The following is a 14,696-nucleotide window of genomic DNA, read 5'->3' on the forward strand; positions in this document are numbered from 1 at the left end:
TGCGTTATTTAAATTTCATAAAAAATGGTTTTACATATTCGATAGGCATTTCACGTGTTTGTATTTTTTAGTTGTGAAGTAGACACCAACACTCACCTGATCTCGCAGTCTACGCACGAGACGAGATTTGTGTTCCAAGACTTCGAGTACACGAGCAATCATCAGGAAATCCACGTGATGTGCGACGCCACGTTTTGTAGCACGTTTGATTACAGTCGCCAATGCACACAGACCTGCAATCCCATTATCAGAAGAAACGTTCACGTGAAACATGTCGATGACGTCACGAAATCTTCTTCTGACGTCACCGCTGAGGGTGTCAGGGGCTCTGATTCGAAAACAGAAGAGGCCGCTGATGTCGAGCAGACAAAGTAGTATGGAAAACACGCCTGAGTTTCCGAAATAAGAAAAAAATTTTCGCCAAAACTATTATTATTATTATTATTATTATTATTATTATTATTATTATTATTATTATTATTATAAAATTATTTGTGTAATACTGTCAACGAATATCCGAATATCCGAATATTCGGTCCCGCACCGAATATTCGAATAGTATTTTCCGAATCGAATATTCGGAAGAAAAAAAAATCGAGTAATTTCAAAGACTTTGTATTCGTGAAATTTGCTTCAAACATTGTTAAAAAAGTTGTTCCTTATCTCATAGTGTTTATTCCGGTAGTCGCGATAATGTGTCGCTATGATGATGACAGTACACATGTCATAAATCCCGCTAATTGCCTACCATTAGGAAACTTTAATTGACCAAAGACAGTCACTTTGTGTCAAAATTATGATAGGTGCAAATCGCATCGGCAATTAAAACACCGACCTGCACTTGATCTAATAACTCGTATTACATTTAAAATTATCAAAGATTAAATTAGTAAAGGAAAAGCCGACTTGATGTAAAAAACAAATAAGAACTTATGCAAAAGAATTTTGATTGACGTAAATCGCGTTCTCCAATCGAAAATGTTTTTGCTCTAATTAAATTGAGTAAATGCGTATCGTATGGTTACAATCACTTTGTCCAATCAAAAAAGCTTTTAGAAAATAATTTACTCAACCTCTATAAATGAGTATTTGCGTATCGTAAGGTCCAAACTTAACTAATTAATCAATATTAAATCAGGTACTTTACTTAAAGAAATATGTACAATATTAAAAGTTTAAAAACAGTTGTTATCATTAAATTTTAACAATTACATCTAGTTATAAACAGTCTCAATATCAAAATAAACAAAAGTCACCAAAAATTATCAAATTAATATGAATGTTTTGACATTTTTGACGTTATTAACACTGAAAGCTAGACGTGGCTGTTACCGTTCAATTCCCGCAAGAATGAACCCACCTTCCTTCCAATTCGCCGATTCCTCTACCCATCTCCCTTTCAATGAAGAAAAAGTCCGATTCCTTTGTTCGATCAAGCTTTTAATCAAATATTCACGAATATTTGATCAACATCTAATAAAAAATAATCAACAAAATCAACCTCGAATAAGCGACGGCAATGCTGTGTCAATATTTAGTCACTTCCGGTGAACTTTCGGTAAAAACGAAAGTAGAATTCATAGAGTTATGGTACGGTAAACAAAGTTGATTTTTTATATTTTTTTCCAACAGATGTTGACCGAATATCCGAATATTCGTTCGAAAGGATGACCGAATATTCGAATACCAAAATCGGTATTCGTTGCCATCCCTAGTAATAAACAATGTTATTAATTCAAACTGGACAATTTTTAATAACTGAAATGTTGGCAGAAATCTAATGTTCCCAGCACAGTAACCAGTAGCCCGTGCTTTGAGCTGATAAGATGGGGATCACTACAGGTTTGTAATACGCACTTTGAACTGCCACTGATGGTTGATTTGTTATGATTTTGTTTTTTTTTCTTGGGAAGTGGGGCAATTAGTGGTGGGTTGAACTTGGTCCTGAAAATTGAGCGTTAACCACAAATGTTTTCCGAAAAATAATCGTGTCACTATGGTGGAACATTTAACTCATCCGCGTAACAGCTTAGTTATTATTAATATTTCTGATAAATTTTGACAAAATCAGCTATTATCTGAAGGGCAGAAACCTTTTGTATTAACCAACCACTCGTCTTCAAATGAAAAAAAAATGTCCCCACCATTGCTAACTACTACACATAAGTAGCTAAATGATATTCGCTCCGTACTAAATGGCCCGATCATAGAATACGTTTATTAGATTCGTCGATTTTTATATTTCAAATTATGGCTGAAATTTATTATTTAAATGAATTATTTTTGTAATCGCTGATAAAGTGAACAAATACTCGTATAGTGTGTGCATTATTTAAATTCAAATTGTTTGAAGAACAAACTGTTGACACGATCTTGGAAACGTAACTTTCAACAAATAATCGGAAAATAACAGACTAAATTAATAAATATCTCAAATACAATTCGCGAAAAAAATACACGTGTCTATATAACACCCTTAGTCTTCAAATAACGGTGATTAAAAAACAACCAACATGTGAACAAACCACACAACGATTGTTTAAGGCTATACTCGGGTAGTGCATATATTTAATTAAGGTATTCGAATATGGCAAGTAATTGGCATTCCATTTCCCTTTGACCAAAACTCTTACTTTTATTTAAAAGGTGCATATTTCGATTAGCCTCAATGAAACATTACTGTAAGAAGTAAGTATAGTAACCACTGCGCAATCTAAAAGCCATTTGAGTTACCATTGAAGATGCGCTTTGAATGTTAATAAGAGGAACACTGAAACGGTCAAGTCGAATTACAAGTTTGCGTTAGACCTAAACCTTGTTTGTTTATACTAATTCGACCGACCCTGTTGTGGTGCCCACCCTAAAATTCGTTAATACGGTTATACTAACAAATTGAACTTTTATATTTTGAAGAAATATATACATCATTAAAACGTTAGGAAAAACGTATACAGTAAAATAACACCATCCTATACCCTTTTCACAACATATTTTTAGGATATCCTTGTTTTTCTCTTCGTTCATAAAACGACAGACTTGCCAAAGCAATGCAGGTTACGCAGTGGTAACAGCAGCAATAACAACAGCAGCAGCAGAAGTAGTAGCAGTAATAGTAGTACTAATAGTAGTACGTTATGTTATATCAGAGCCTTGCCTGCTTTGACCAGCTATATATATTAGTACAGAATATTTACACATGTTACGCAAAATTTGATTGGCTGACTAACTCGGGATCTCGAGAGAGCGAAAATTCTCTCCTCTTTTGTTTAATGCACTTTGCCTTTATATACTGCACCGCTCTTTTTTTAATTGTATGCCGCTTTTATTTAGTTTTGCACTCCTTTTTTTCTATCTCGTGGCCACGACATAGCTAACTCGTGACCACGAGATAGAAAAAAGAGGAGAGCAATTTAAAAAAAGAGAAGCACCGCTCTTTTTTTTAATTGTACGCCGCTTTTATTTAATTTTGCACTCCTCTTTTTCTATCTCGTGGCCACGACATAGCTAACTCGTGGCCACGAGATAGAAAAAAAAGGAGAGCAATTAAAAAAAAGAGAAGTGAATGTCACCTCTATGCCACCGTACGTTAGTCATTGCTTCGCATACTTTCAGTTTGTGCATGTTGTTAGACTAATTTAATTTAACTATTACAAAAAACAACAACAAGAAACGAAGTCAAAGTCTTTGGTTTTACAGATTTCTCATCGGACGGACAGATTAATAATATCTTCTGCATCAGCACTATTAAGCTTTCTGAAAGCAGACGACACCTTTTCGGAGATTTTGCTTGACATTTAACATGTCTGCATTTCAAATGATGGTATAGATCATTTACGCATCAAAAACAGATACGTTGAGACAAATTATAAAAGAAGTCACATTTGAAACTTTCATTTGCAAATAACGAATTTAAAAAATGTTAAGAAAATAAAGTAACTGAAGCGTTTATTTATTATAGTGTCAACCCTTTCGATTGAAGGCCAGCCAGTTTAAACTTCACTGTAAATCAACGGCGCTAAAAAAAATGGTCTTATTGTTTCAAGCTTGTCAATCATATTTTCAAGAAAGAATGAATCGTTAGCTATTGACTTGATCGAATATTTTGTTACTCGATTGGGATGTTTCTAACACAAACCTCACTACGGGTGTAGTAGAAAGAAAATCGTATTTGTACTGTTGCTGTCTCAGAATACAGCTATTCGCTATGTTTAAAATTTAATGGATATGTCATCATTATTTTACTTGATAAGCATGAATTATAATATGTTTATTACTTAGGTACATTGCAGGCCGTCATCTGACTTAAGGGGTGTTGCTGCAGTTATGCTATTTTTTCCACCAAAAAGATTTTGTTCAACATTTATATTAAAGTACTATATACAAATACTATATGAAAAATGAAATAAAAATATAGGGTCACCGGCCTTGTTTTGATTTTATTCACCATTTTATAACATGTACTTTTTTCATTTAAACTGGAAAATTTCTAATTGCCTCAAACCAATTAATAACTTATGAAATAGACAAAATATAGATATTATATAAGCTGAGATACATGTACTTTTTTCATTTAAACTGGAAAATCTCTAATTTCCTCAAACCAATTAATAACCTATGAAATTGACAACATATAGATATTATATAAGCTGAGATACATAAAATACCATTTAATTAAACAACACAATACCAAAAAAAGGGAAACACAAGTTAAAGTGAAAAAAAAAATGTTTATATCACCCAAAAAAAATTCAATTTTTTTACTATTTTTAACATCAAAATGTAATTTATAAAGATTTTGTCAAATATAATTCTGCCAAACTGCTCAAATATGTTCATGTACGTGTTGCCATCATAAAACACAAACAGAAATTGTTTACAATCTTAACTGGGATCACACCAGCTTACCAAAAGACATTAATAAAAAACAATATTTAATCACAAACATAATACCATACAGTATCAAACTCGACCTTAATCATTAATAACTTTCATGTACTTGTTCACAGATTTCGGCTTGTTTTGGAGTTTGTGATAAAATGCTTTAAATTGATAAGTTTAAACGACATGCCTAAAAAGCTCCAGTATAAATCAATAATGAAATAAAAGAAATTAAAAAAGTATAAAAAAAGTTAACCCCACCTGGGATCGAACCACTGACAATTGAATCATGGTCATTTCTGATGATACTGATAACAAAAATATTGAGTTGTGATAATAGCATCATCGTTGTTGCTATAAATATATTCTCGGTTAAATAAACTGCCACAACACCTCTTAAGGTGATAATATAGGAAAAATATAGGAATTTTTGCATCAAAATATAGGAGGTTTGGGCTTGTTTAGGGTTACATTATAGGAATTTTATGGTACTTCTTACTTACTTGTTTTCCGTCAATAATCATTAAATTCATGTTTTACTTAACAAAACAGTCCCTCATCTTCACCACCAAGGCAGATATGCTGATGCAGCAACACAATGTGGTAATAAATGAGGACACCTGAAATTTTTTAATTACCGTAATTACTCTATGTTTTCGGACACGTAAAAATAATTATTTATTTTCGTGTCCGAAAACTTAGATATGAAAAATATTCACAAAATACAGGTGTCCGAAAACTTAGAGTCAAAAATTGAAGTGTCCGAAAATAGCGTCAATTGTATCAACGACTACCGGTAATAGCACGCGCTTGTAAAATACCATGCCGCAAAGTATAAATTACAGTTATATATGTTTGCACTGCATTTTAAATTATTTTAAATGCTTCATTTATGTGACAGAAAATTACTACAAGGTTGTACTTTGACCAACGTGTTCAAAGATGAGCATGTGATGTACCGATACACGCTAGTATGAACCTGTAATTAACGCAATAAAAAAGCAAACTATGAATTATTTGTTTGTTCATTTCCGATATTTGTTGTCTAACACCTTCCATTGTTCGTGAAACTTGCAATAGGGTGCATCACACTTCGAAGCAATTAGTATTTGTCACAGTTATATTACTGAGATGGGGTTGTACCATTGCGGTAGATAATGGAACTGTTAATTGGCACTACCCCTGGTAATTGTCATAAAGCTTATGCTATCGGGCGAACACATTGTTTAATACCGGTTTACAAGGTTATTTACCCAATAACGCATTTGTAATGGTCCGTTGCCCTCAGGCATGCGCCTGCCATGTTTTGTGATGTTAATCTGGTTGTAAAACCCCATGATCAAAGTGTCACTAGATATCGAAAACAGGACCGAAATTTGGTCAAATAACGCTGTAAAATATACTGTCCGAAAACTTAGAGACATTAATTATCGACGAAAACTCGTGTGTCCGAAAATTAAGAGTCACGAAAAATAATTATTTTTGCTTAAAAAGGGGGTGTCCGAAAACTTAGAGTGTCCGAAAACATAGAGTAATTACGGTAAAATAGTTAACAATGAACAAAACACAAAACATTATTAAACAGAGTTTAACAACCTAACATAAGAGTGCAACAGAACATTGAAAATGAAACCGAAAACATGAATAATATACATGTAGTAGCATATCATGGTATATAATATATATTCTGTATTGTATGCACATTAAAATTTCTATACACTCTTCAATCAAACATTTTTAGGACATGAAAAGAACACCAAAACGTCCAATATGATAAAATGTACATACAGAATATAAGATTTTTTCTGGCAGCTTCTGCATATAAATATATTTGAAATTGAACATCAAAATAATTAATTGAACACAATTGCACTGTGTTATTAATACCAATTGTAAAACAATCTAATATCATGGGTATCAGACACACAATGGTAGATGCATATCTTAAAAACAATAATCAGATGCTATGGTATACATGGCAAAATGACGATAAAACATCTCAATAATCAGCAGATATACATTGAGTATACGGAACAAGAACATTCTCTTATCAGATATCAAAAATAAATCAGAATGAGATCAATATATGAAGCTAACTTAGAACTACTCAAAAGATAACTGTTAGAATTCTATTATTCACTGTACACCTTTGTGAATTTACATGAAGCTGCTGCTACCTGCAGACTACTAAGTAACAACAATGAAACATATTTTAAAACAGATTTGTCTAAGTGGATCAAATATTTACATAATGATATCTGTGTAATATCTAAAACAGCCTTCTAAATTATTCTACAAGACATGTAGAATTGGAAGCCTGTAATACGGTCAATTCCATCTAAGATCAGAAAGAGCATTAAATATCCCTTCAGAAGAGCATCCCTGGGGAAAGACCTGTTTCAACTATCTGCTATGATTTGTTCTCACCTGTGAAATGGTTGTATTTTTCTTCATCAAAGGTGCCCATATAGATATCGCAATGGTGTACAACAGCACTCCTGCAAGATGGTGATGCTTTGGAAGAGGAGGGACAGCTTTTTACACTGTAAATTAAAATATCTAAAGGAAGTATTACTTCTTATAAGTATTTTTTAAAGAGGAAATTTTCAGAACAAAACATAGGAAAAAATTCAAAAATATAGGAAAATATAGGAAATATAGTAGGTTTTGAAAAATATGGGAAAATTCTCCAAAATATAGGAAAATATAGGAATATAGCAACCAGTAGACGGCCTGACATTGTGTACACACCGGTCTTACTGACTTGTGTACTAACGCGAAAGGAATAGTTGGTAGCACTTCTTTTACGAGTGAAAAGTGAAAGCGAAAGTAGGTCAGGTAATCGTGCTTCTGATAATTGCTATCAGTCTTAATAGAGATTCAAAATTACATTCCGACATAATTAAATAACATTTCTTTAAACAACATTCCGTTTTAAACACACAATAAAAAACGGTTTTTCTTTCATTATTAACATGTTCATTCCTACGCAGAACTACTTTAGCGGAAGAATAATTTCCCAAACCAGGAGAACGTGATGCGTCTTAGTATAGAGGTAATAATAATAACGTAGTGACGTCACCATCTATGTATATAATGACTTAGCTATACATAATGTCACTGACCCGGATTAATCAGCAAATAGTTTATTTCGGTATTTTTATCAGCCGTTATCAGCATGACAATCCAATGTTCATTCCACTTGATAACAGTTCATAGTATATTTAAGCAAATTACATGTCTTCTAATTGATGCACACGTTTTTTTATCAACAGACTGAACAATTATTATGACTTAGGTATACATAATGTCACTGACCCTGATGAATCAGCAAATATTTTATTTCGGTATTTTTATCAGCCGTTATCGGCATGACAATTCAATGTTCATTCCACTTGATAACATTTCATAGTATATTTAAGCAAATTACATGTATTCTAATTGATGCACACGATATTTTATCAACTGACTGAACAATTCAGAAAATTCATAAGTGGGGAGTTTATAAAGCAACAGAAGTATAATTTATTTCAAAAAACAAACGGAATGTCTCATATAACATTACACATACTCATATTATTTATAATTAATAATTTGAACATCAAATTTTAACTAAATTATACGCAACCCGATAATGTACCAATATGTAAACTAATAAGTTAAAAATCATGATCATTCTGAAAGTGACCAGGAACGCACAAACACACATGTATGTTACTAGACATACAATATTCGCCGTAGTATAAAGTACATATTATATATATTAATTATTAATATATCATATATCGTTCCTATAAATATTTTTTAAAAAATGCCGTCGCGAGCGGGCCGATATTCGTATCTGGCGGACCAATATAAATTATATCAGCCCGCTGAGCCGGGCCGATTTTTCATATCAGAAAAGAATGGAATCGCGTGGCTTATACTGAACAAACTGGCGTCCACATTCACTCTCAGCTAACGATGATCAATACAATTAAGCCACAACTACGGGCCACAACTCAACGAAATAATCGAATATAAAGATACGTAGCACACAATAAATATCGATTGAAACTGAAACTCTTCTTAACATTTAATTGATGCCTCTATTTGAGCTTTAACATGATTCATCAAACAGCAAACATTTTATTTAAAAAAAAATCCACCTCTTTGACAACTTTGATTCGATCCTCATAATAATAAATTAACAACGATGTGTTATTCCGTTGTATGTTATTTCATTCGTTTATCTATATTGTTTTTTAAGCACATTTTGTTTAAAGGGATCTTTTCACGCTTTGGTAAATTGACAAAATTGAAAAAAGTTGTTTCAGATTCGTAAGTTTTCGTTTTAGTTATGATATTTGTGAGGAAACAGTAATACTGAACATTAACCATGCTCTAATATAGCCATTATATGCATCTTTTGACATTTTAAAACCTAAAAATTATAAAGCGTTGCAACGCGAAACGATTGAATAATTTGGAGAGTTCTGTTTTTGTCGTTAAATTTTGTGAAACTACGAAGATTGCTTATATAAGGTATAAAATACGTCAAGAATGTGTACTCGGCGGAATAGCTCAGTAGGCTAAAGCGTTTTTACTTCAGGACTCTGGCAGGACTCCAGGGGTTACTGGTTCGAAACCTGCTCGGGGCAATGTTCTTTTCCTTTTTTTAATTTTTTTTCTTGATTTTTTACTGGAGCTTTTATGATCCAATGTTTACATTTATCAATATAAAGCATTTAATGAATAAGTTAAAAAAAATGCCAAAATCTGTGAAAAGGCCCCTTTAAACCATTGTATCGAATGCTAACCACTGTGCGAGAAAAAAAAACACGATTTACGAATTCCAATTATTCTTTTATGCTACCTATAAACATGCCAATAAAGTGAAAAGTTCTATTGACAGTATTTGCAAAGTTGAAAAAAGAAAGGGCGTATACACGGTATTGAGCTCTGCGTGCTCTTCTTATCATGTACCGTGCATAAAGTCAAAGAAAGTGTGTAAATTTATCTGCCAAAGAATATTAATTATGTCTTTGATTACCGGTTCAATGATGCGAAGGTGGTGTCGTTCGACAACTAATTACGATAGTATTACTATAAACATAATTTTGAAACAAACACGTTAATGTTACGAAATACCCGCAATCAAAACATTCATCATATATAATTGTAATTAATGTTTCAAATATGCAATATATTGCGCTATGTTATATGTCTTTTAAATTATATGAGTATTTGTGATTTTGATTGCATACAAATTGCTTTTTAATGAGCCACTTGTCGTAACAGACCATGCATTTTCTAATTCATTGTAATCCTCGAAATCAAGGGGAAAACACAGAGATATCACACAGATTATAATTGTTATTAAAAACCCCAAATTATATCGATGTATTTGTGCCTGTTACTGGAAGGGTTTCGTATTTTGCAATACTGTGTTCTAGTTTTACGATAAAGAGATTGTTTATCTCGTATACAAGCGATTCAGCTTGTGCGTAAGTTGTTGAATCAGACCTTTTACCGCATCAGGAGATGATGGATCATTTTAGCTTAGTTGTGTTTGGTCTTTTTCTGCTGCCCTTGGCGTGTACAGGTATTCCATTTGTTTTATAATATTCATGCTAAAACAATGTTTAAATCTTGCTGAATAAAAAAGTAAAATACAGTGCACAAAATTGCATTTAGTTACAAAATACACATAGGTGAAATGTTGAAATGTCAGCGTATTGACAGACAAGAAACAAGCACAATAAAAAATATTTTAAATTTGTTTGCATTTTTACCTGTGTGTATGTGTTTTTGTTTTTTATTTTACTATGGTAAAAATGTACAGTGTCAATGATATAAGAACATACCATGTACGCGAAGCTACATGTTTTGGGGCAAAACTATTCTAATATATAAGAACTTAAACTGTGTAATAATCTGTGATAACAAACGACGTAAATGATCGAATTATATACCTATAAAAAGCAAAATACAGTTCTACAATTCACAATATAATGCCATCAAATATGACTCATTGGCGAACACAGAAAACCTTATAAAACAACTGAATTATGCTAGATACTAGTATAGTTATACATTTAAAAAGATAGTGCATTTGTATTTTATAAACAATTAAGCATTTGGATAAAGGAATGTTATACTATAATATATTCGTCTTGTCGTTAAATATCGGATCAAGGTTTTTATTTGTCTTATTGTTCAGAAACCCAAGTAAGATTAGTACAAGACGGCAGTGCCTATCGAGGCTACGTTGAGATCTTACACGACGGACAATGGAGGGCTCTGTGTAGCCAATACAATCCAACAGCAACAGAAACAGCCAATGTTATATGTGGGATGCTGCGAAACACAACACAATACACCGTGTAATTATTTCTTTTATCTTAATAATATTTAATTTGAAATTTCCAATACTTTATTATAAATTGTGTAGATTGTTTTTATCACCCTCAAAAGGCAGAAGAATATAGAATTGGCGTTGTCTGTCCGTCTGTCAGTACGTCCGCCGGTCGGTCACACAACTTTTTAGGGCTTTATCTCAGAAACTATATAAGAAATCAACATGAAACTTCAAAGGTGTATATATATTGATCAGGAAAAGTGCCATGCACACAAACCATAACCATACACTTGGTTATATAATAGTTATTGCCCTGTGTTTGTTTGTTTGAATGATGTATTTGTTCAGGGCTATTACAAAGCTCAGGATATTAATGAGGAGAAATGCTATTCGTAAGAATCATTAACCTTAACTTTTTAAATAAGAGTTATTGCCCTTTGTTGTTTTTGTATGATGGCACTTTTCATGGTTATATTTCAAATACAATGCAACATTTCTACATGAAACTTCAAGGGTGTGTAGAAATCAATGGGAAGAAGTGCCATGCACAAGAACCATAACCATGCACTTTTTAACATAGAGTTATTGCCCTTTGTTGTTTTGTATGATGAAGGCTCTATATCCGATATGCTACAAGATTTCAACATGATAGTTTATGGTATATATATATATCAATGAGGAGATTTGCAATTCATTAAAACAAATACCATACATGTAAGTATTTCTTTTGACTATACCATTTATCAAGGGAATTTGAACCCATCCGTAAACAAACTTTGTTTTAAACTTATTTTGCCTTAGGAAATTGTTATATGCAAAATCTTCGCTATTGATTCTTTTTGGCTTATCCCTGTTCATCACAACAAATTGTTTGTATACATATCTTAACATATATGTTGTGTTTTAACGATGTGTACGCATTGTTTGTGAATATATAAATACTTACCACCTTGGATTCTAGCTTTCTAAATGTATTGTATGATAAAGACCCTCAAGATACGAATTAAAAAAATGTGATGCGTTTATCATGTCTATAGTTGAACAAAACTAAAATAAACGAAAGCTAACAAGTCTTAATATTTTATCAACATGTAAAAAACAATTTTATCTGCTTTGTATTTTGTGTTTGTTTTTTCTAGAAATGCAACATTGTCGTCCTCTTACCACCCGGATATGAAGAGCGGTATTTCATTGCCAAATCTTCGATGTGATGGAGATGAAATCGACATTCTGTTCTGCAAGTCAAACCGATGGTCTCCGCAAGACATTTGTTATAACGGAGTGGTTCACGTATCTTGCAGTATGTTCAAGATCAGTTTTCAACACAGTTTATTGTACTATTGAAACAGATCCGACGTATAAAATACAAGTTTCTACATGCTATGCGTAATTGACATTATACAGGCAAATATGTAACAATTTATTATTGATATATGTGTAATTGCTTCACAAATTACTTTGCCTCAGTAAAACAGCAGTTTGCTTTGTATCTTTGGCGACATTTTCTTTGACAAACCATATACCGTTAGAAATGAAATGAAGAAGTAAACACGAAGAGACGTAAAGCCAGTAAAACAGAATCAATGATTGACTTTTTCAGTTTGAAATAATATAAACGGACATACATTTGTTTATCACAACTTATTATAATTATCCCCCCCCCCCGAAATTATTGGAAAATTATAAAAATATATTATGAAATGATGACTCACGTCAGTTCATAATCATTAAATGAAAATAGGTTGCATAGTTCATATATTTCACTTTATTGCACCTGTGTCTCTCTTTCAGACACTCAGGTGTACAGCAATATGGTCAATGGCGGAGTGGTTGGGAACCCTTATACCATATTTCATATCTGTCAGGACTATTTTTCACATGCTGATGCGACGGTGTATTGTCGGACTGCGTATCTACCATCATGGTTAGTGCAGCAACTGCTTTATAACTAATAATACGCCAATAAAATAAGATAAATAGTTATGGACTCGATTGCAGATAATGTTAGCTAAGCTTAACAAGGTCACTGGCAATACACAATTGATAACTTATCTATTGTTCTCTTTTCATGTGGTTAAATAATGATAATAAAATATCCGTAAAAGACTATTGAAGCTAGCTTAAGTTCTCACCTGTATTTTGACATTAAGCAAAGGTATGATGCATTATTAAAGACTTATAAATGTTAATGATTAAATATTGAAAATAAGTACAACATTATTTCAACTATGTCTTAAGTAGAGATAACATCCAAAGGTTATTCATGTATTGTAAACATTCATCAAAATAAATCGTCACAAAAAGAGCGATTAATGTGTATGATACTGCTTACAGATTTTTATGATATCCGATATTTTTTTGGAAAAACAACATTTCATTAAAAAAAAATGCCTTGTCTGTTCACTTCACAGAACTTCGAGTTGTTTTATACTAAACTGTATTAAGGTTTTGATCGTTCATCTAAATTTTTAATCTGTCGACTAATTTGTTGACATTCTGTTTCAATGTAGATTCCGAGCTAATATTTATCTCTGCAGATTACAAACTAAGGTCAAATCGCTGTTTTTTGTTGTTGTTATTGGAAGGAACGTTAGTTATACGACGGATGCGAATACAGACTATTCATCTTACAAGCTGCGATTGGGTTGCCAAGGAAACGAAGATGATGTTTCTGAGTGTAACGTCCATGAGACCTACTGCAATGGAAACCCGTATAACGGAGTGAATATTTTTTGTAAAGGTTAGTAGTTATTGACACTTGCCTGATGAAACAATTACAATGCGCTTAACTGTGAATGCTTTGTATAAAACGTGTTTTTTAAGCATACATTCATTTATTCATATTGTTAGATCGCTTTGTTTATATAATATTTGACCAGTTTATATTTCTAACTGAAATAATACAACAAATGATAACCGAAATATATGTGTAACAGGTTGTTTCGTTAAATTAAAAGATGTAACACCGCTTAATTCTCGATACTACAGAAACTGAAATAATACTCAGAGGCGGGCGTAACGATTTGCACGGAACGATAAGCGTATATGAAAATGGCTACATGAGATACATCTGCTCAGACGGGTTTGGTCCGAACGAAGCACGCGCAGTATGTGCAAATCTCAATGGCACGGCGGTGTAGGTTATATGTTTAATTTTCATTCCGTTTTATGTTTTCTCATTTCTTAAAGGGACTTAATGTTTGTCAAAATGCGACTTTTCAAAAGATTTAAATTGTATTAGAACACGCAAAATAATATTTCAGAGAGTTTGAACATTCTGAAAAACATCGATCCGTTTTCAGATAAACTTTACTATAAATATGGAAATTATATAACGTTTGAAAATATTTACATTTTTTTATATAAACTTGTATTAATAAAATGACGTTTAAATGATGTTTACCAGTGGAAGCGCGTTTGCATTTGCTACTTAATGCCCAGACTTTGATTCACGGTGTATGTACGCATTGCATTCAAC

General features: G+C 32.4%; 1 protein-coding gene across 1 annotated transcript in view; it reads left to right on the forward strand.

The window, feature by feature from the left end:
* The window catches only part of LOC127849959 (deleted in malignant brain tumors 1 protein-like), a gene marked incomplete at its 3' end in the record, with an annotated part of 105,812 nt that overhangs the window by 36,484 nt on the left and 54,632 nt on the right, over positions 1-14,696 (forward strand). The window contains 8 exon segments of the mRNA XM_052382699.1: positions 72-371; positions 1,791-1,842; positions 10,399-10,462; positions 11,081-11,243; positions 12,358-12,518; positions 13,010-13,142; positions 13,804-13,958; positions 14,207-14,354. Coding sequence (XP_052238659.1) covers positions 72-371; positions 1,791-1,842; positions 10,399-10,462; positions 11,081-11,243; positions 12,358-12,518; positions 13,010-13,142; positions 13,804-13,958; positions 14,207-14,354 — 1,176 coding nt within the window.

Source organism: Dreissena polymorpha, chromosome 11, assembly GCF_020536995.1.
Source record: "Dreissena polymorpha isolate Duluth1 chromosome 11, UMN_Dpol_1.0, whole genome shotgun sequence".
NCBI classification, from domain to species: domain Eukaryota; kingdom Metazoa; phylum Mollusca; class Bivalvia; order Myida; family Dreissenidae; genus Dreissena; species Dreissena polymorpha.